The sequence below is a fragment of the Ranitomeya variabilis genome, chromosome 6 (genome assembly GCF_051348905.1).
Source record: "Ranitomeya variabilis isolate aRanVar5 chromosome 6, aRanVar5.hap1, whole genome shotgun sequence".
In the NCBI taxonomy this organism is placed as follows: domain Eukaryota; kingdom Metazoa; phylum Chordata; class Amphibia; order Anura; family Dendrobatidae; genus Ranitomeya; species Ranitomeya variabilis.
In genome coordinates, this window is record NC_135237.1 from 276,713,787 (window position 1) to 276,735,735 (window position 21,949).

General features: G+C 45.8%; 1 protein-coding gene across 1 annotated transcript in view; it reads right to left on the reverse strand.

Moving 5' to 3' along the window:
• CTNNAL1 (catenin alpha like 1) overlaps positions 1 to 21,949 on the reverse strand; it is a 382,380-nt gene that overhangs the window by 113,442 nt on the left and 246,989 nt on the right. The window contains exon 8 of the mRNA XM_077269686.1: positions 9,969 to 10,055. Within this exon, the coding sequence (XP_077125801.1) occupies positions 9,969 to 10,055 (87 nt within the window). The remainder of the gene's footprint in view (positions 1 to 9,968; positions 10,056 to 21,949) is intronic.

The following is a 21,949-nucleotide window of genomic DNA, read 5'->3' on the forward strand; positions in this document are numbered from 1 at the left end:
AAAGTCTGAGTATGCACCCACTGCTAACCAAACTCACATGTTAATACAAAAAAACTCAGAACAGGAATATGAAGCTAACACTAAGGCTACTTTCACACACAGCATATTTGCTGCGTATTTTTACGCGCGCGTATTTTGCTGCTGCTTTACCTGCGTTTTTTTACGCAGGCAAAAAACGCAGCTGCTTTCACACACAGCGTTTTTTGCTGCGTTTTTTGCAGCTGCGTTTTTTTCAGCATTGTGTACTGAAAATAAAGTTTGTTTGAAAAAAAAAAAAAAGGGGAAAAAAAAGAGTCATTGAGGTCATTTCCTGTCTTTATGACTCAGAATACAATACACACTGGAGTTAACATCATGTCGATTCTGCCAGCTGCAATGGCCTTGAGCCAAAGACGCCTCAGCAAGCGGAACAGACATCAGCTGGGGTTTACTAACCCCACTGTCACTAACCCCAGGTTACTAGGGCAGGCGTCAGTCAGACGCCCCCCCTCGTAACCCTGTACGGTAAGGTTATGTTCACACGATCCTGATTTCAATCCTTTTTTTTCAGGACAAAAACCGCAGCTCTGGGCAGAAAACGCAGGTGCGTTTTTGGTGCGTTTTTGATGCGGTTTTTTATGCAGTTTTCTCTGCAGATTGTCTGTGTTTGACACAAATAAAGCTTTAACTGCAGTGGGGGAAAAAAAAAAAAGAAATGATGTCATTTCCTTGTCCAACCCTTTTCTTCTTCCATCCTCCATTTTGGGACTAAACACCAAAATGAGTGGACGTGTTTTGAATGACAGCGCTCCGCAGTGTGCTGAGCGTAGGCCAGATCACAGCCCGCGGATCCAGCTCTATCCAGCTATTTAAGTCTACGTTCACATTTGCGGTCTGCGCCGCAGCGTCGGGCGCCGCATGCGTCCCTATATTTAACATGCAGCGCACGCATCCGGCCGCAGAGGATGCAGCAAGTTGCATTTTTGCTGCGTCCAAAATCAATCAAAAAAAGGACGCATGCAGCGCACAACGCAAATGTGAACATAGCCTAAGTGCCACGTATTTAAGTGCCACGTATTTCTTTGCCACGTATCACGTATTTCAGTGCCACGTATTTCAGTGCCACATATTTCAGTGCCACGTATTTCAGTGCCACGTGCCATGTATTTCAGTGCCACGTGCCACGTATTTAAGTGCCACGTATCACGTATTTCAGTGCCACGTATTTCAGTGCCACGTGCCACGTATTTCAGTGCCACGTATTTCAGTGCCACGTGCCACGTATTTAAGTGCCACGTATCACGTATTTCAGTGCCACGTATCAAAGTGCCACGTGCCACGTATCAAAGTGCCACGTGCCACATATTTCAGTGCCACGTGCCACGTATCAAAGTGCCACGTGCCACGTATCAAAGTGCCACGTGCCACATATTTCAGTGCCACGTATCAAAGTGCCACGTGCCACATATTTCAGTGCCACGTATCTAAGTGACACGTGCCACGTATCAAAGTGCCACGTGCCACATATTTCAGTGCCACGTGCCACGTATTTAAGTGACACGTGCCACGTATCAAAGTGCCACGTGCCACATATTTCAGTGCCACGTATTTATGTGACACGTATCACGTATAAGTGCCACGTGTCACGTATTTAATTGCCACATATTTAAGTGCCACGTATCAAGATTTTCCATGGAGAACAGACACATCCAGAGATATGTCTGCTCTCCACGGCTGCAGCAACACTGACAGGAGCCATAGTTCCTGTCGGTGTGTCACTGCGCATGCGCGAGCGAGTTTACCGGCGGTCATTGACCCCGGCACTCTCGCTTAACGGCAGTGCTGCGTGGGAAAGTTCAACGCAGCTGTACTGCTGTTAACCGAGACGCCGGAGTCATTGAACGCCGGAACAGCACGCGATACACTGCTAGGAGCTTCGCTCCTGGCAGTGTATCGCCGGAGAGCAGGGGATCGGCGTGGGACACTCGTTTTATGGATTCTGCGGACAGGGAGTATGAATTTGGTTTATTATTTTTGGATTTTTTCCTGGAGGATCGAGGGCTTCGCCTACAAGTGTGCTGTTGGTGAGTATATACTCTATGTTATGTGTTGTATGTACTGTACTGTGTGTCATGTATGTGTATTGTGTGTAGGTGTTTTGTGTAACTTTACAATTGTGCTAAGTCGCCGGACACAGGGACAACTCTCCCATCCTAATACCGGATGGGAGTAGTAGTCCCATACGGCGACTTAGCACAATGGTGGCACTAGCGTCGCATGGGGACACACACACACACACACACACACACACATACACACATACACATACACACACACAGACACACACACAGACACACACACACAGCTTCACTGGGGGGCGGGGGCTTCCCTCTTCCTGTCCGACGTCACGTCCGGTCCTGGGTGTCAACCCCTCCGTACAAAGACGCCGACACCCAGGACAAAGGCGCTGTGTGTGGAAGGTAATATGGGGCCCTAGGGGGATACGCAGACACGCCGCTGCGTAAAGAATTGACATGTCAATTCTTTTTACGCCGGCGTGTTTGCAGACAAAAGCGCCGCGTTTTTTTGCGGTGTGTCTGAACGGCAAAGTGAATTTCTCATTCACTTTGCCGGCAGACGAAAATGACATTGCGCATTTTTGAAAAGCGCCCGCAAAATAGCGCTCAAAAATGCGCTATGTCTGAAAGTAGCCTAAGGCTGCATTCACACATCCATCTGAGTGTTGTTATTTAAGAAACATGTAAATACATTTTTTCCCAGGTGTCATCCTAGTTGCATCTTTTATTTCACTGAAGCCGGAAGAGTGTTTAACCTGAGTATAAGTTGAAGTGAAGGACAGCATCTGATCCAGGTGAAAAAAGCATCTCTTTATTGTGCCAAATGCGACGTTTCAACCATCAAGGTCTTTTTCAAGCAACCTGTGTAGTCTCGAAAGCTTGCAATTTGTTACCATCTTTTCAGTTGGCCATTAAAAGGTATCAACCACTGAGGACTCTCAATTCTAAATATGGAACTTTTTTTTTCACCCACTGACAAGTAGCAAAGGATCAGTTAATGATGGATGAAGAGGTCTTTACTGTGTCATCAGTTTTTCATGGATCCCCATAACACTTTAATGGCTGAGTCTGATCCACAAAACAGGACAGCCCTGAGTCTCACGGACCGGACATATGGACCTGTTTTTAATACATCTGTGTGTATATAGATGAATGGAACTCTATGGGTCACAATGGTATGTGAATGTAACCTAAACCCTTGCCCGAAGCTGTTCCCACATTGATGCTCATAATACAGATGTTGGCACTCTATGGCTTGATACAAATGGAAGATTAGCCAAAGCAGTGGTAAAATCACTCTGCACTTCCCTATAATTCTAACCCCCTAGAGCTCCACAGAAGAGGGAGGTCATTCATGTGAGAAAGCTTTACTTTTCCCTTGGGAGAGGTCAGGGATTACGAACAAAAAAAATCCTTTGAACTTACTTTCTTGGCAACATACGGTATAGATATTTCATCGCTGATTAACAATGCAGAAAAGATGTCAAGACTCTGTGGGTGGTGCTAGATGGAGAATCAATGAACGTGGTAGAATCAGCCTGCCCTCAGTGCACTTTCAGGTTCATTTACATAAAGGTTTAATGTTAATGATCTCTGATGAAATAACCATTTCCACACAGGATGTTATGTTTAAAGAGTACACTGCGGATATGTGTGCAGAAAATCCCTCTGTGTGTTACATTAGCAATGTGGCCAATAAGATCGCAAGAAAGCTCACAGGCGCAGAGGAGAAACTCCACAGAGGAAACTGACCAGAGCTGTAGATTTGATATCTGCTGCATGACAATTTATACTGCACATGTCACCATTAGGATAGAATCACACTAGTGTATGGAATCGGATGTGATATGCTAATGACCCTCTGCTCCTGCTCCGCTGTGAGCGTGATCCGAGTGTCCGTGCTCTGTGCTCCGATCCTCAAGTGCGGAGGAGACGGAGAAAGTAATTTCTCCATCTCCTCCATTGCCTGTTTTGGTGTATATCAGACTGCACTCGGATAACATCGGAGTGCAGTCCGATGTTTCCCATGCACCCAGAGACTTGTATTGTGGTAGTGTGACCCCGGTCTTAATGAAATTCTCTGTGGTCCCACATTTGTGGATTTACTGAAAGTTTCACAGCAGATATGGCACCTGGGCATACACCATAAATCTCCTGACCGGTTTACTTTAATCTAAACATTAGTGCATATTAAGATAAAGGGTATATGCAAAATCAGTTACATCTAGAAAATAAATCTGCCAGCAATTTCTTGGATTCAGTTCACACATTAAGTCATTATGTTCTCTTTTAGTTTTGCTTTATGTTGGTTCATGCATTGTAACCAGCACACTTCCAGTCTCCACAGTAAATGCATGCCAAAACTTGGCCCATAGGGGTTAAATCTTGATACACTGTAAATATCCAGCTGCCTGTCATTGAGAGACTATGTGTGTGCTAATTGTGTCCTGCTGCGAGTTTCCTTCTGACCTTGGAGTGTCATACTACGTGGTGTATCTCAGTTTACCTGGACAAAGAGTCGGATGTGGAATGGTTATTAGTTATAAATACATTGACTTGTGGACAGAAAAAGTGATAAAGGCCCTTGTGAGTTTATGGAGCTTAGAAAAAAGAAAATAAATCTAAAAATATGTGACAAACTGAATTATAACTTTATTCTAGTATTATAGGAGTTAAGATACACACAATGCCGAATTTTTAGGTCTTTTTAAAAGCAAAAAAAAAAAAAAGACCTAAAATACTTTAACATGTAAATGTATTAAAAACAATAAAATATTCTTTTGCAGCAGGGGCCATCAAGAAGGAAAATGGTTTCCTAACTGCAGCCATACTACAGAAACCCAACAGTAATTTAATATTCCCTCCACTGGAGTGCGCATAAATTAAAGGGTTTCTTTTCAGCTTCAGTCACTTATGCCAAATAGTTCATGCATGCAAAGTTTACAGTTAATCGCGTATTAATTGCAGGGTGCATTGAACAAAGGGTTTTGATCACTTTAATGTGCTTCTAACTGCGCCATTAATCTGCTTTAAGAAGTTCTAAAGTGTTGTGTTTATCATCCAGAAAGTATTAGGACTCGGAGCTGGAGGCTTCAGAGACCGGGGAGGAAATACACACAGCTCAAAGCGCATGGTTCAGAGCAGACTGTTTGGTAAATACCAGAAAACTGGTTACATCGACATTCTTGCCATCATCACTAGTCCCACCAATCCGGTGGCACAATGACAGTTCTGTGCCTCCGTTTCATTGCCAGCAGCTCTCCCTCCTCTTAACCTATCCAAGAGCTTTTCTCAAAATCACCAAACAGGTTGTCATAACTTTCATTCAGGTACTGTACTAATGTGGGGTGCACTAGAGAAGAAGCTAGGAACACAACTGGGTCTGAGTTCTTAAGTCTCAGAATTCCAATGGCAAATTTATTTATCAAAAATAAAGGTAAATACTGTTCCACTGTAAGAAATTGATTATAATAACAAAATAAAAAAACAACGAAAAAGGTGATCCAAACTGTAAACATTTTTGGAGCCCAAGAACACAAGCTATGGTTGAGGAGATATAATTAGTTCTGGAGCCGCTAGGTTGATTGCTGTGCCAAGCCAAACAGGATGACATTGACGTTGTAGTTTGACTCTTATTATTTTGGAATTTTCCGATTATGAACAATTACATGAATTAAATATTTTCTATAGCCAATTTAAGAAAATCAATTAGTAAAGAAATATAGAAAACAATATGAATCAGAGACTGGTCTCTGCATATCAAACAGCTGAAAGCATAGCCGGGGTTGATGTGACTAGTTCAAGAAATGTGTCCCCACCCGCTTCTCCCCACCGGCGCAGCTAAACTGTCTCTCCCTATGTGTGTAGCTGAGCAGGTGGGGAGAAGCCAGCGGTAACACACTTACACTAGTCACGTTGTCCCTAGTCGCACTTTCAACAAGGTTTTTCTCTAAAATGCTCCAGCGTTTCAGAGTAATGCATAGATGTTTAATATACACGAGCCAGTGTCGGATTCATGCTGCCTGTGATTCGGGAAGCATGAATCATGTGACAGGTTTCCTTTACGAATGATAAAGTTACTAACTAGGGGGTTATAATGAAACTAGCTATTGAACCCGTTCTACGCCCGGGTGGCGAGCATTTATATTGGTATATAGTCTCCATCCTGGTATGTGCTGCTCCCATCCTGTCATGTGCTGCTCCATCCTGCGCCCCCATCCTGTCATGTGCTGCTCCATCCTGCGCCCCCATCCTGTCATGTGCTGCTCCACCGTGTCATGTGCTGCTCCATCCTGCGCCCCCATCCTGTCATGTGCTGCTCCACCGTGTCATGTGCTGCTCCATCCTGCGTCCCCATCCTGTCATGTGCTGCTCCACCGTGTCATGTGCTGCTCCATCCTGCGCCCCCATCCTGTCATGTGCTGCTCCACCGTGTCATGTGCTGCTCCATCCTGCGCCCCCATCCTGTCATGTGCTGCTCCACCGTGTCATGTGCTGCTCCATCCTGCGCCCCCATCCTGTCATGTGCTGCTCCACCGTGTCATGTGCTGCTCCATCCTGCGCCCCCATCCTGTCATGTGCTGCTCCACCGTGTCATGTGCTGCTCCATCCTGCATCCCCATCCTGTCATGTGCTGCTCCACCGGGTCATGTGCTGCTCCATCCTGCGCCCCCATCAGTGCGGGCGGCTGTGCTGAGTGCGGGCGGCTGTGCTGAGTGCGGGCGGCTGTGCTGAGTGCGGGCGGCTGTGCTGAGTGCGGGCGGCTGTGCTGAGTGCGGGCGGCTGTGCTGAGTGCGGGCGGCTGTGCTGAGTGCGGGCGGCTGTGCTGAGTGCGGGCGGCTGTGCTGAGCGCGGGCGGCTGTGCTGAGCGCGGGCGGCTGTGCTGAGTGCGGGCGGCTGTGCTGAGTGCGGGCGGCTGTGCTGAGCGCGGGCGGCTGTGCTGAGTGCGGGCGGCTGTATGTGGCTGTGCTGAGTGCGGGCGGCTGTATGTGGCGCGGCTGTGCTGGGTGCGGGCGGCTGTGGGTGGCTGTGCTGGGTGCGGGCGGCTGTGGGTGGCTGGGCTGGGTGCGGTGGCTGTGCTGGGTGCGGCGGCTGTGCGTGGCTGTGCTGGGTGCAGCGGCTGTGCTCGGTGCGGCGGCTGTGCGTGGCTGTGCCGGGTGCGGTGGCTGTGGTGGGTGCGGCGGTTGTGGGTGGCTGTGCTGGGTGCGGCGGCTGTGGATGGCTGTGCGTGGCTGTAGGCGGCAGTGCGTGGCTGTAGGCGGCAGTGCGTGGCTGTAGGCGGCTGTGCGTGGCTGTAGGCGGCTGTGCGTGGCTGTAGGCGGCTGTGCGTGGCTGTGGGCGGCTGTGCGTGGCTGTGGGCGGCTGTGCGTGGCTGTGCTGGGTGCGGCGGCTGTGCATGGCTGTGCTGGGTGCGGGCGGCTGTGCTGAGTGCGGGCGGCTGTGCTGAGTGCGGGCGGCTGTGCTGAGTGCGGGCGGCTGTGCTGAGTGCGGGCGGCTGTATGTGGCTGTGCTGAGTGCAGGCGGCTGTATGTGGCGCGGCTGTGGGTGGCTGTGCGTGGCTGGGCTGGGTGCGGCGGCTGTGGACGGCTGTGCTGGGTGCGGTGGCTGTGCTGGGTGCAGCGGCTGTGCGTGGCTGTGGGCGGCTGTGCTGGGTGCGGCGGCTGTGCTCGGTGCGGCGGCTGTGCGTGGCTGTGCTGGGTCCGGTGGCTGTGGTGGGTGCGGCGGTTGTGGGTGGCTGTGCTGGGTGCGGCGGCTGTGCTGGGTGCGGCGGCTGTGCGTGGCTGTGGGCAGCTGTGCGTGGCTGTGCTGGGTGCGGCGGCTGTGCTGGGTGCGGCGGCTGTGGTGGGTGCGGCGGCTGTGGTGGGTGCGGCGGCTGTGGTGGGTGCGGCGGCTGTGGTGGGTGCGGCGGCTGTGGTGGGTGCGGCGGCTGTGGTGGGTGCGGCGGCTGTGGTGGGTGCGGCGGCTGTGGTGGGTGCGGCGGCTGTGGGTGGCTGTGCTGGGTGCGGCGGCTGTGGACGGCTGTGCTGGGTGCGGTGGCTGTGGTGGGTGCGGCGGCTGTGGGTGGCTGTGCTGGGTGCGGCGGCTGTGGGTAGCTGTGCTGGGTGCGGCGGCTGTGCTGGGTGCGTCGGCTGTGGACGGCTGTGCTGGGTGCGGCGGCTGTCGCCACCTGATTCATTTCCGCCGCCATTTTCTTGGTCCTGCTCCCGGAATCGGCGCCTGCGCAGTCCGCGCTTTCCGGCGCCATTTTCTTGAAGATACACTGCAATGTGTCTTCAAGAAAATGGCGCCGGAAAGCGCGGAGTGCGCAGGCGCCGATTCCGGGAGCAGGACCAAGAAAATGGCGGCGGAAATGAATCAGGTGGTGTAAGTAACAAATAGCTGTGGTGTGGCATGAAGTGCTACAGCCTCATGGCACAGCAATTTGTTACTTGCGCTACCTCATTCATTTCCGGCGCCATTTTCTGTGTCCTCCTGGTGCCGGAATCGGCGCCTGCGCAGTCCGCGCTTTCCGTCGCCATTTTCTTGAAGACACACTGCAATGTGTCTTCAATAAAATGGCGCCAGAAAGCGCGGACTGCGCAGGCGCCGATTCCGGGAGCAGGGGGATATTCATGGCCCGGAATCGCGTCGGTGGAACGGGACAGGTAAGTATACTCACCCTCCGCCTCCTGGCTCGTCCCTGCTTCTCCGTTGGAGATCGTGGTGTGCGTTCAGCGCTTACGCATACCGCGATCTCCTGGGAGCGTCGCTCTGTGGGGTCCAGACTGCGCCGGCGCTTGCGCAGTCTATAAAGGCTTCGGACAGAGTGACGCTCCCCGCGTTATATTATAGATGGTAAAAGGGCTGTCAGCCTCAGGATACAAGTCTGGAGTCCCTCTATGAGATAGGAACTCTTACATCTACACCAAGTAACACCATATTTCTGAATGAACAGTTCTAAGAAACAGGATGGTATTATAGGAGCTCCGTCTCGCTTCCCTAATTTAGAAATCACTATTAAGGCTGTGAGACCTGAGAAGGTTGAAGATGGCCATCACTTTCTAAAAATAAAAAGCTAAGTGTAAACTCAGGGAACTCTACACATGGCATGCAGACCAATGTGGAAGACCAAAGAATGACAGTAAAAACAGACTAAGTGTACTGTCACATTTATTGTCACCAGGGCATGGAGCTGTATAATGCTATTTAGTTACAGAGCATGTAGAATACTGGCCTATTTTCGTTTGGAGCAATCATGTATGAAATATATGACAATTACACTCTGTGCTATGTGACGGGGAATTAGTCATTGTCCAACTTTCTGAGAATTAGATTTAGCAGTGATTTGTCAAAAGTAAAAGCATCATGTATCGGAAAGTCTATAAAGGAGCACAAAACATACTAATAATGATTCCAACTCAACAACCGGTAAAAGAAATGGTTTAGAGTGTGTAGCTGTCATTTCAGGAGAACTTGCAGCAGAATGTCTGTCTTACTCTAGCTCCTCCCTTCCCCTCTGCATAGATTTTTGCCTGTGAATTGAGTGTATTGAGGATGAAAGACCATCCACACAGAGAGAGAAGCAGATTTCTCTGATAAAAGTAATACTGATTTATACATTTTTTTTTTAAAACCAACAGTTACTCTTTCATATATGTATCACAAACCTCTAATTCAGTTTGCCAGGATTTTTTGAGCTTCTCATTACACTTGTTCCATCTAGTTTCATATCACTTATAACGAAAGGCATTTATAGCTATGTTCTATCTCCACCAAATTGACATTTATCACTTTCCATTTTAAAAAAGGTCTTTAAGATAATGATTTGACATTTCAGAACACCATTGTAATGCTTTGGTTAATTCATCCTGCATCTATTTATCTTAATGGAACAGCAAATTTCTAAACTGCAGAATATTTCCTTAGACTTACCTCTCGTTTCAGTTCTGTAATGCACTGACACGTCTTCAGTATTGCCAGCTCCAAATCTTCCACAATGTCTTTTGTCTTTTGAGTTTGCTGCAGAAGACGCACACAGACAGGTGAACTCAATCTACTACTAAAATCAATGCAAATAACATTACTATACAATTGTACAGCATAAGCCTATATGAGCTGCCATAAATACATTTTTAATATTAACTGCATTTTCTATAACATACAATTTTGATAAACCTTAAAGGGAACCTGCAAGCAGGATTTCACACCCCAAACTATTTATATTTGCTTATAGCGCTTTCAAAGTCAAGTCCATCAATATCTTTACATGGCCAATCCGTTACCCTGTTACTGAGAAATCAGCTTTTGATCTGATATGCAAATGAGGCTTATGAGCGATTATAGATCTGAAGCCTTTGTCACACCAGCTCTATTACCTGCCCAGTGCCGCCTCCTACTGCTTGACTGACTGCTCCTTCACCTGATGTCACACAGAGTAGAGGCTGTCAGGCAGGAGGCGGAGGCGCCGGGCGGAGTGACAGAGGCTTCAGATCTACAGCCTTATTTGCATAACAATTCAAACCCTGATTTCTCAGGAAAGTAACATTTAGCAACTTCGCAATATATTTTGTGTTGCAATGCCTAAATTATTTTAGGATCTCAACAGGCTGTTGGCGAATTGGAAAATGTGTGTTTAGAAACTCAATCGACTCCACAAAAGCAGTGTCTCATACCTCCATACCAGTATAAAGGCTCTTTTGTATAAAGACTCTCATACCTCGATACCAGTATAAAGGCTCCATCACACTCCCATCATTGGTTTTCTTTTTTGTGTACAAGAAAAACTGATTGATTTCCATCAATGACTTTTATCCAAATTTCTCCATTTATCTTACCTGGTCCATGAATCCATTTTTACAGGTCACTATATCACTATATGCCATTACATGATGCATAATTGTGACTGGGTGTGATGCAAAAAAACTAGACTCCAACAATTCTTTAAAGGGAATCTGTCACCCCATTTTTGGCCTATAAGCTGCGGCCACCGCCATCAGTGCACAGGCGTCGGGCCTCTTTGACCTTTCCTGGTGCCTGCGCACTGCAGTATTTTGTTCTGCCCTCAACAGGGCAGACAAAGTACGCCTGCGCCGGAGCCGCAACAGGAAGCAAAGAAGAGGACGTCATCGTATGAAGATGGGAGGCACCGGACTCGGACGCCCATTGGATCGGACCGCACCGGGACCGCTCGTGGGTGAGTATAATCTAACTTGTTTTTCTCATCTTTCAAGTTACATCGGGGGCTTATCTACAGCATTACAGAATGCTGTAGATAAGCCCCTGATGGCGGTGGCCGCAGCTTATAGGCCAAAAATGGGGTGACAGATACCCTTTAAATTCTCTCCGTTCTTGTTTATTAAGAGAAGTTGGGTGAGGGTAGTCGGCACGTGACCATAAGCATGAAAATCAAATAGGCCAGGTGATCACAAACCGGAAATGGCAGCACTTTGGACACAGTGCATGTTTGTTGCGTCCAAACCGCTGCCGTCTACTGAACGCAGGTAAATCAGTATGTGATCACTGAACCGTGCGGATTCACCACATCCAATATATTCTATATCTATCTGTAATTTATCTTGGGATTAGCATCTCCGTAAGAGAAACTGACATGCTGCGGTCTAGAAAGACACGCCGCATGTCAGTCTCCACGTGTGATCCGCGGGCGTCGGTGCACGCATAGTGGATATGGGATTTCTAGAAGTCCTATCCACTGTGCTGGCCGCTGCAGGTTTGACGGTGCATAAGTACGCAGCGTCCAACAAGCAGAGGTCCCTGATTGTGGGCACGTACCCATACATCCGCAGCTGGGCTGACTTATCTATTGACTACAGGTTGTACAGTAGGGATGAGCCGCACCTCAATGGAGAGGTTACAGCTGTGCTTGGCAGTAAAATGGCTTAAGGTTGGGGGAACGTTTAAACTAGAACAGAGGGGGGGTCAATTACTGTACAAGACGAACAGATAAGTAATAAAAGTGGGGGTGGCATGAGGGTTAGGACACTTAATACACTAAGGAGGAAGCGAGATTTTGAAAAAATACAAAGTGCATGTACAGTAACGCCAGAAGCCACATGAACAAGGTTTAGGAATTACAAAAATAATACTGGAAGATTATGAAATGGTGGGGATTATTGAAACAAATAAGTGAGGTGGAGGGGGTTTGTCCATGTAAAATCCATCCAGCATGATAACATAGGCGAGTCTCCAAACATAATGGAAAGTGCAGAAAATATCCTCATAAAGCAAATAGATGAGGCAGCAAATCAGGGAGAAATAATTATTTTGGGGGACTTAAACTATCCCTATATAAATGCAGAAACTTGCAGGGCCAGCAAAGGAAACAGGTTTTTGTTAATAAAATAAAATTATTTTTCATAGCTGGTGCACGACCCAACAAAAGAGGGGTCCATCTAGGCATAATTTTAGCCAATAGCCAAGACAAAATATCAAATTTACGGGAGGAGGTCACATCAGAAAAAAGGTCACGATTTCACAGTTTATAATCACATGTAGTGACCGCAGACTTTTCTCCTGAGAAAAGATAATTTCCCTTTAAGGATGGAACTGCACATTAAAGTTCTAAAAAAAGCATAAAACAGAAAACAGCACTCAAGAGCAGCAACCTCTCAGAATCATTGTCTACACATGCTTCACACTTACAGGTTTTGATCTTTATGGGTATTTGATCATAGATACCATATTTTTTTGACAATATGACGCAGTTTTTCCTCAAAAAATTTGGAAGGAAAATGAGGGTTGCGACAGTGGTGTAGCAGCGACCCTTCCTCCAGGAACCAGCATTGGCAGAAGTGTGGCAATGCTGAAACTCTCTGTTGGCGGTGAGCAGTGTGGAATGCATCATCGGTTTCCCTGCAGCCATCTTCCTGAAGCCGTGGGCCACTGGAGGCGGCGCGTGTGTGGATTCTGATGTCGGCTGGGCCTCTTGCGCTCCATTTTCCTGAGGCTGTGGGCTTTAGGAAAATGGCCGCTGGAAAGCGCATGTGTGCAGATTGAGATCTCGGTGGCCCTCGGCTTCAGGAAAATGGCCAATAGAGGTCGCGCGTGTGCTTAGATCGAGATCTCGGCAGCCCTCGGATTCAGGAAAATGGCCGCCGAGAAACCCAATGATGCACTAGGCTCTGCTCACCGCGGACACCGGGCCGCAGCATCGCCATATTTCTGCCACCAGCATCCTGAGGAAGAGACCCTGCTCCATGCAACGCACTTTGCTCTGCCTCACTGCCGACATCGGACCAGCAGCATCGCACCGCTGGGATACCCCGGGACTACAGCATCACCCTATTTCTGCCGCCGCCGGCTTCCTGAGGAAGGGACCATGCCTCCTGTGACCCCACTCTACCACCGCCAGCCCTCCGGTAAGATATCTTAAATTCAGATGATAAGACGGACCCCCCATCTTATAAAAATCTATTTTTTGCTATTTGCTTCTTATAGTTAGAAAAATATGGTACTTTTACTAAACTTAAGAGAGCAGAGTGATAGAGCATATATTGCTAAAAAAATTCTAATAATTTCACAGCAAAGTGACCAATTTATTAGCACATCTTTAAAATGCTTGTGATGAAAGGACGTCCAGGTCTTGGCCACTGTCTTATGCATCATGGCAAGAACTATAAAGTGAATAATACTATGGACCTAGTCGCAGACATACCTAGCTTAGAGAGGGGTATGGAAGCACAGGTTGAAATGCTTCATATGGTCTATGCCCTAGATAATTTTTTGGTGCTGAGATATATATATCTGCAGAATTATTAGGCAAGTTGTATTTTAGAGGCTTATTTTTATTATGTTCTCAATCAACCCAAAAGACTCAAATATCAAAGCTTAATATTTTTGGAAGTTGGAGTGTTTTTTTTTTTTAGATTTGGCTATCTTAGGAGGATATCTGTTTGTGCAGGTGACTATTACTGTGCAGAATTATTAGGCAACTTAATAAAAAGCAAATATATTCCCATCTCACTTGTTTATTTTCACCAGGTAAACCAATATAACTGCACAAAATTTAGAAATAAACATTTCTGACATGCAAAAACAAAACCCCAAAAAATTAGTGACCAATATAGCCACCTTTCTTTATGATGACACTCAACGGCCTTCGATCCATAGATTCTGCCAGTTGCTTGATCTGTTTACGATCAACATTGCGTGCAGCAGCCACCACAGCCTCCCAGCCACTGTTCCGAGAGGTGGACTGTTTTCCCTCCCTGTATATCTCACATTTTATGAGGGACCACAGGTTCTCTATGGGGTTCAGATCAGGTGAACAAGGGGGCCATGTCATTATTTTTTCTTCTTTTAGACCTTTACTGGCCAGCCACGCTGTGGAGTAGTTGGAGGCATGTGATGGAGCATTGCCCTGCATGAAAATCATGTTTTTCTTGAACAATACCGACTTCTTCCTGTACCATGGCTTGAAGAAGTTGTCTTCCAGAAACTGGCATTAGGTCTGGGAGGTGAGCTTCACTCCATCCTCAACCCGAAAAGGTCCCACAAGTTCATCTTTGATGATACCAGCCCATACCAGTACCCCACCTCCACCTTGCTCGCGTCTGAGTCAGAGTGGAGCTTTCTGCCCTTTACTGATCCAACCTCTGGCCCATTCGTCTGGCTCATCAAGAGTCACTCTCATTTCATCAGTCCATAAAACCTTTGAAAAGTCAGTCTTAAGATATTTCTTGGCCCAGTCTTGACGTTTTATCTTATGTTTCTTGTTCAAAAGTGGTCGTTTTTCAGCCTTCCTTACCTTGGCCAGGTCTCTGAGTATCGCACACCTTGTGCTTTTTGTTACTCCAGTTATATTTCAGCTCTGAAATATGGCAAAACTGGTGGCAAATGGCATCTTGGCAGCTTCACGCTTGTTGTTCCTCAATTCCTAGGCAGTTATTTTGCGCCTTTTTTGCCCTACACGCTTCTTGCGACCCTTTTAGCTATTTGCCATGAAACGCTTGATTGTTCAGTGATCACGCTTCAAAAGTTTGGCAATTTCAAGACTGCTGCATCCCTCTGCAAGACATCTCACAATTTTGGACTTTTCAGAGCCCGTCAAATCTCTCTTCTGACCCATTTTGCCAAAGGAAAGGAAGTTGCCTAATAATTAAGCACACCTTATATAGGGTGTTGATGTCATTAGACAACACCCCTCCTCATTACAGAGATGCACATCACCTGATTTACTTAATTGGTAGTTGGCTCTCAAGCCTGAACAGCTTGGAGTAGGACATGTATAAAAAGTATCATGTGATCAAAATACAACTTGACTAATAATTCTGCATACAGTGTGTGTGTGTATATCTATCTATCTATCCATCTATCTATATCTATATCTATATATATCTATATATATATATATATATATATCTATATATATATATATATATCTATATATATATATATCTATATATATATATATATATATATATATATATATATATATATATATATATATATCTATATCTATATATATATATATATATATATATATATATATATATATATAATATTTAAGTAAAATGTAAATTGTTCTTTTATTCTATAAACTACTGACAACATGTCTCCAAAGTTCCAAGCAATACATTTTGTATTTATTTTCTGAAAATGAGAAATGGTCACATAAAAAAAAGTGCATGGCTTGCAGACCTCATATAATGCAAAAAAGTAAGTTCATAATTTAGAAACAACAATACTAATGTTTTAACTCAGGAAGAGTTCAGAAATCAATATTTTGTGGAATAACCATGATTTTTAATCACAGATTTCATGCGTCTTCGCATGCTTTCCACGCTGCTTAAATTTTTGTACCAGGAGTAGCATAAGGTCACCCAAAAGCAGTGTGAAAGGCTGGAGGAAAGCATGCCAAGACACATTAAAGCTGTGATTAAAAATCATGGTTAATCCACAAAATATTGATTTCTGAATTTTTCCTGAGTTAAAACATTAGTATTGTTGTTTCTAAATGATTATGACCTTGCTTTTTTGCATTATTTGAGGTCTGCAAGAAATTTTTTTGTTATTTTGACCTTTTCTCTTTTTCAGAAAATAAATACAAAATTTATTGCTTGGAACTTCGGAGACATGCTGTCAGTAGTTTATAGAATAAAAGAACAATTTACATTTTACGCAAAAATATACCTATAAAGAGAAAAATCAGACAAACTGAACATTTTGGCAGTGGTCTCTTAATTTATATTCCAAACTTTTCAATATATACTAAGCCATGCTGGTATGTTAGATATTGAAATGCTACGGTTAACACATTTGATTACGCCAAGCACCATTTCTCAGGAAAGAAAGTCCCTGCAAGCCACCTCTACCAAATCAAAACATTAAAGACGACAATTAAATGTGTTTTTCTTCATCTAAAAGGCTTATTCACTAGGAGACAAAGGGTACTGTCTCACAGTGGCACTTTGGTCGCTACGACGGCACGATCCGTGACGCTCCAGCGTCGCTCCATTATCGCTCCAGCGTCGTAGACTGCGGTCACACTTCGCAATGCACGGCGCTGGAGCGATAATTTCATGACGTATTTGCGATGTAGAAGCCGTTGGTTACTGTGCGCACATCGTATACAACCTTTGTTACACAATGCGATCATGCCGCCACAGCGGGACACTTGACGACGAAAGAAAGTTTCAAACGATCTGCTACGACGTACGATTCTCAGCGTGGTCCCTGATCGCAGTAGCGTGTCAGACACAGTGAGATCGTAACTATATCGCTGGAACGTCACGGATCGTGCCGTCGTAGCGACCAAAGTGCCACTGTGTGACAGTACCCAAACACAAGAAAAGATTAAATCAGCTAAACGTTGTGTGGCGTGTACTCAATGTGGACTTTCAGTCTAGTGATATTCATGTCAAGTTACGTTTTCTAATGTAGTATTAAGTGCATTTATTAGGCTTCTTTCACACTAGTGTCGGGCTCGGCCCATCGCAGTGCGTCGGGCCGAGGTTACCGACGCTAGCGTTGTATACGCCGCACAACGGGGGCAGCGGATGCATTTTTCCAGCGCATCCGCCGCCCCATTGTGAGGTGCGGGGAGGTGGGGGCGGAGTTCCGGAAAAAGCGGACACGTCGCACAAAAAAACGTTACATGTAGCGTTTGTTTGTGTCGACGGTCCGCCAAAGCACGACGCATCCGTCTCACGACGGTTGCGACGTGTGTCAATGCGTCGCAATGCGTCGCTAATGTTAGTCAATGGGGAAAAAACGCATCCTGCAGACAACTTTGCAGGATGCGTTTTTTCGCAAAAACGACGCATTGCGACGTATTGCAAAAAACGCTAGTGTGAAAGTAGCCTTAGTACCTAAAGTATAATGAATGGAGCGGTGATGGCACCAGCTCAGGAGCGGAGCTGGGCCTATACCATCAGCACAACGTCAGATGTAACATACAGCTGACACTGCCAACATTACAGCAAACTTTGATTCAAAGTCAAGTATGGAAGCCTATTAGAAACGGAGCCTAAAACGCTATGTAGCAGGCACAAAGTACTAATACAGTATCGCAGGATACCGTAAAAGCGATGAGAAGATAACATGCTTAAATCAACAACTGGGACAAAAAAAAATTACTTAGGCTAGTTTCACATTTGCGTTTAAAAACGCAGCGTTTAAAACGGAAACGCAGATGGTGAAAAAACAAATGTAAACGCGTGCAAACGCTGCGGTAAAAAAACGCGGCGTTTTGCTGCGTTTACATGCGTTTTTTCCTGCGTTTGCGTTTTTGAAACGCATGCTGAGAAGTGTGTGACAGCTGCAAATCATCAAAATCAACAAGAAAACCCACTATAAATAGAAATAGCTAGGGTTGGGGTTAGGGTTAGGATCCCTAGGGTTAGGGGTAGGATCCCTACTGTTAGGGGTAGGGTTAGGATCCATAGGGTTAGGGGTAGGGTTAGGGGTAGGATCCCTAGGGTTAGGGGTAGGGTTAGTATCCCTAGGGTTAGGTGTAGGGTTAGGATCCCTAGGGTTAGGGGTAGGGTTAGGATCCCTAGGGTTAGGGTTTGGATCCCTTTATCACCTTGATGGTGGGGGGTGGCTTATGGGTTAGGGTTTGGATCCCTTTATCACCTTGATGGTGGGGGGTGGCTTATGGGTTAGGGTTTGGATCCCTTTATCACCTGGATGGTGGGGGGTGGCTTAGCAGTGTGTATTCTTGTTTTTTTCTATTAAAACGCAACCAAAGGCATGTGCTTAAAAACGCATGCGTTTACATAGACAGCAATACGTTTTTTTGCCGCAAAAAAAAACATGCTTTTTTTGCGGCAAAAAACGCCTCTAGAAATTACTACATGTTGCATTTCTGCAACCAAACGCAAGCATAGAAACGACGCATGCGTCGTCAAACGCGGCAAAACGCATACAAAAAAAAGCATGCGTTTTTAATGTTAAATATAGGAAAGAAAAACGCATGCTTTTTTTGCGCTAAAACGCAGCGGCAAAAAACGCAAATGTGAAACCAGCCTTACAAAGTCCCTTATTATACGCATCAACATTAAAATTGCATACACAAACAAGCATAGTTGTGGAATTATGAAAATCACAGGATTGATAGACATGGTAATGATATGGTAATGATGAAAAGTGGAAACAGAACAGCCCAATTTATTCAGAATCATGTAAAAGCACCACACGTAAAAGTACACACACTCCCATGAATAGTCATGCCATCACTGAGGTTGTCCAGTACGCAAACAACCCCTTCTCAATCGCTATGTTACCCCCTGTAAAATAATAACACTACACTTATAATTACCTCTGATGTCGGTAACATTACAGCGATGTCAGCACTTGCTCTCATGGGGCTCACTCGAGATTGTAATGTCACGCAGCACCTGCAGCCCATCAGCGGTGGCTTCACTCTCCCCTCCTTAAGATAAATCAAACTTCTGGAGAAAGTCAAAGCTGCGGCTGCTCACACTCCCTCCGAATGTCAATTACTTTCATAGAAGAGTGTGAAACTAGTGTTGATTGGCTACAGGGATGGCAATACATAACAAGGTGACAAGTCCCGGGAGAGAAAGTGCCAATGTCACTGGAATGCAGCCTGCACCAGAGGAGAGTAGAAGTGTTCTTATTCTACTGGGGGGAGATTCTGACAGGCTTATCAGAGTAATGGACAACCCCTTTGATGGTTGTCTGAGGAATGTTCTGCCATGCTGTATTTGAGAGTGCAAATCATAAGATATCTGTCTGACAACCCTGTCTGATTTCAAGCCCCCCTTCCCCCCCCCCCCCCCCGAGTAGAATAAGAACACGTCTACTCCCCTCTGGTGAAGAAGGCGTTCCAGTGACATTGGCACTTTCTCTCCAGGAACTTCTGTCCCCGCAGTTACCTTTGCAATTTCTGAACATAATATTCCTCAGACAAACATTAATAACCTCATTGATAGCTTGTCAAGGTATCTAAGTGTTTGCAATTCTGCACATTGTTCTCATACTCAATACTTAATGTATCAAGATGTTTTGAAAATGGTTTCCATTTTTTAATCATTTGCATGTCATTAACAAGTCTAGTGATTCCGGGATTTTCATAAATCAGCATGTTGCAGTTTCAAAGTTGAGGAGTGTAATTAGAAAAAAAACAACAACCAAGCATAAATATAAGTCCATAATTCTTATCACTGCAAACATAAAGACCATTATTCTAAAAGTATAATTTTGTTTGATGTGATTTCTCCAATTTATTTAAAAAGTCACACACAATCCAATAAATAAATCTTACATCACATAAAAAATAAGTCCTCACAGAGCTCCAGAAGTAAAAACGGTACAACTGAATAGGTAAACAATTTTTTGAAGCGTTTTTATTTTGCACATTAGAAAAAATAATAAAAACAACTATATAAATTTCGCGCTTAGGTGTATAAAATGGACTGCCTATGATAACCAGGATAAACCACAAAAGTGTGAGATGATAAAATCCAATGATGGTGGGCCCGAAGGTGCCCACCAAAATACCTGTAGGTGATTATGAGGACGCACTAAACAGCAGGATACCTGTCAGCTGCCCTATACGGATATCAGTGCACAAAAAAAATTCCCTCAGAATATAAGTGTTGGTTCAAAGAACCCTTACCGTATAATGTCACTAGTTTCACGCTGAGCTCTTCCTGGTGTAGTCTAACCCTGACGAAGAAGGGCGATTACCCTTTGAAACGCGTTGGTTTGCTTTTTGGTCCCAGCAGGGCTCCTTAGTGCCTGTGACGTCACACGCTGCTTAGCAGCGCCGGCCATCTTTGTTTCTAAGTGCAACCAGGGACGCCTTCGGCCGGGGCGCTCTCTGGCTCTGCACTTACTAGCTACACCCCACGCAGCTCGCGCAGGACTACTACCTGTGTGTCCATCTGTCGCCCGTCAGCTGCAGGATTACTTTGCGCCCGTCGCAACCACCTACGGTAGCCTGCACGCCCCCTTGGACATACACCAGGAAGAGCTCAGCGTGAAACTAGTGACATTATACGGTAAGGGTTCTTTGAACCAACACTTATATTCTGAGGGAATTTTTTTTGTGCACTGATATCCGTATAGGGCAGCTGACAGGTATCCTGCTGTTTAGTGCGTCCTCATAATCACCTACAGGTATTTTGGTGGGCACCTTCGGGCCCACCATCATTGGATTTTATCATCTCACACTTTTGTGGTTTATCCTGGTTATCATAGGCAGTCCATTTTATACACCTAAGCGCGGTATCTATTTTGAGTTTTCCTTTTTGGTCTTTCAGAAGTGGCACATATTCTGGAGATACCAGCAGCTGGGCGTTTTTACAGAGCAGTCCCACAGTCCTTAGTGGGAAGAAGTGTTGAGCGCCAGTGTATTTGTATTTGTAACTATATAAATTTGAATAGCTGCGCAGGGGCCCTGGGCAGGGAAAAGAGCTGGAGTGGTGGAGGTGTAAGGAGATGGGATATTGCCCTGCTCCCCCTTGAAGACATCACCGCTGTGTATAATATGATGTGTAATCTGAGTAATGTCCTGTGGCATGTGTACATCTTTTGTCATGTGTAGTGTAAGATATTATATTATATGCTAATGTAAGGAATTATAATGCATAGTGATGTGATGCATGAAAGACATAGGTTAGGACTTAGGACATAAGGTAATATTTGCATAGAATGTAGGGGAAGGGATTTTCCCAGCAACAGATATAGGGGGAGGGCTTAGTGCTAGGACAAGGGACCTGCTTCCCGAAGTTAGTCAGAGCAGAGTTAAGAGTCTGAAGTGACAAGTGTGCAGAGCTGCCGTGTGGGAGAACTACAGCAAAGGAGACGACGGGACGATGAGGAAGCATGACTAAAACTGACAGAAGAGGTAGAGTGGCCTTCTACCTTAAAGGGGTCCTTGAATAGGACGACGTGTCATGAGAAACCCTGAGCCTGAAGAATGACGAAGAAGGTACGCACCTAAAGAGGACAGAATGTGGGACTAGTGAGGGTCCTGAGTGGTAGATCCAGGGCATCCATAGTGATAGGACGCAGAGCCGCCGAGCGGGTGTAGAGGAACTCGCTGAACTGTACTGTGGCGACAAGCTGGGCTGTGACGAAGTAGAGCAAATCAGTGTGCTATACCGGCCCTGCAGCAGACTACAGTGGAAGGATGTTAGTGAGAAGGCTTCTTACTGTGAATTAAAACTGCTCAAGACTGTGTACTCGCTATCCCTTGTATATAACCCTCATCAAGTTTAATAAAGTTCCCATGTTTGAACAGAAGTCTCCTAGGTTAATCTGTGGAACTTGTAGTCTTGGCCAGCCAACACCATCGGCTACAGGTGGCCTACACAGGCACAAGGCCTCACAACACTAACACCGAGCCAGTACCCACAATTGTCTGTAGGAAGCCAAAGTGAGTGGGGGACAGAACCTCGCCCATGACTACCTCACTTGGGCATCTT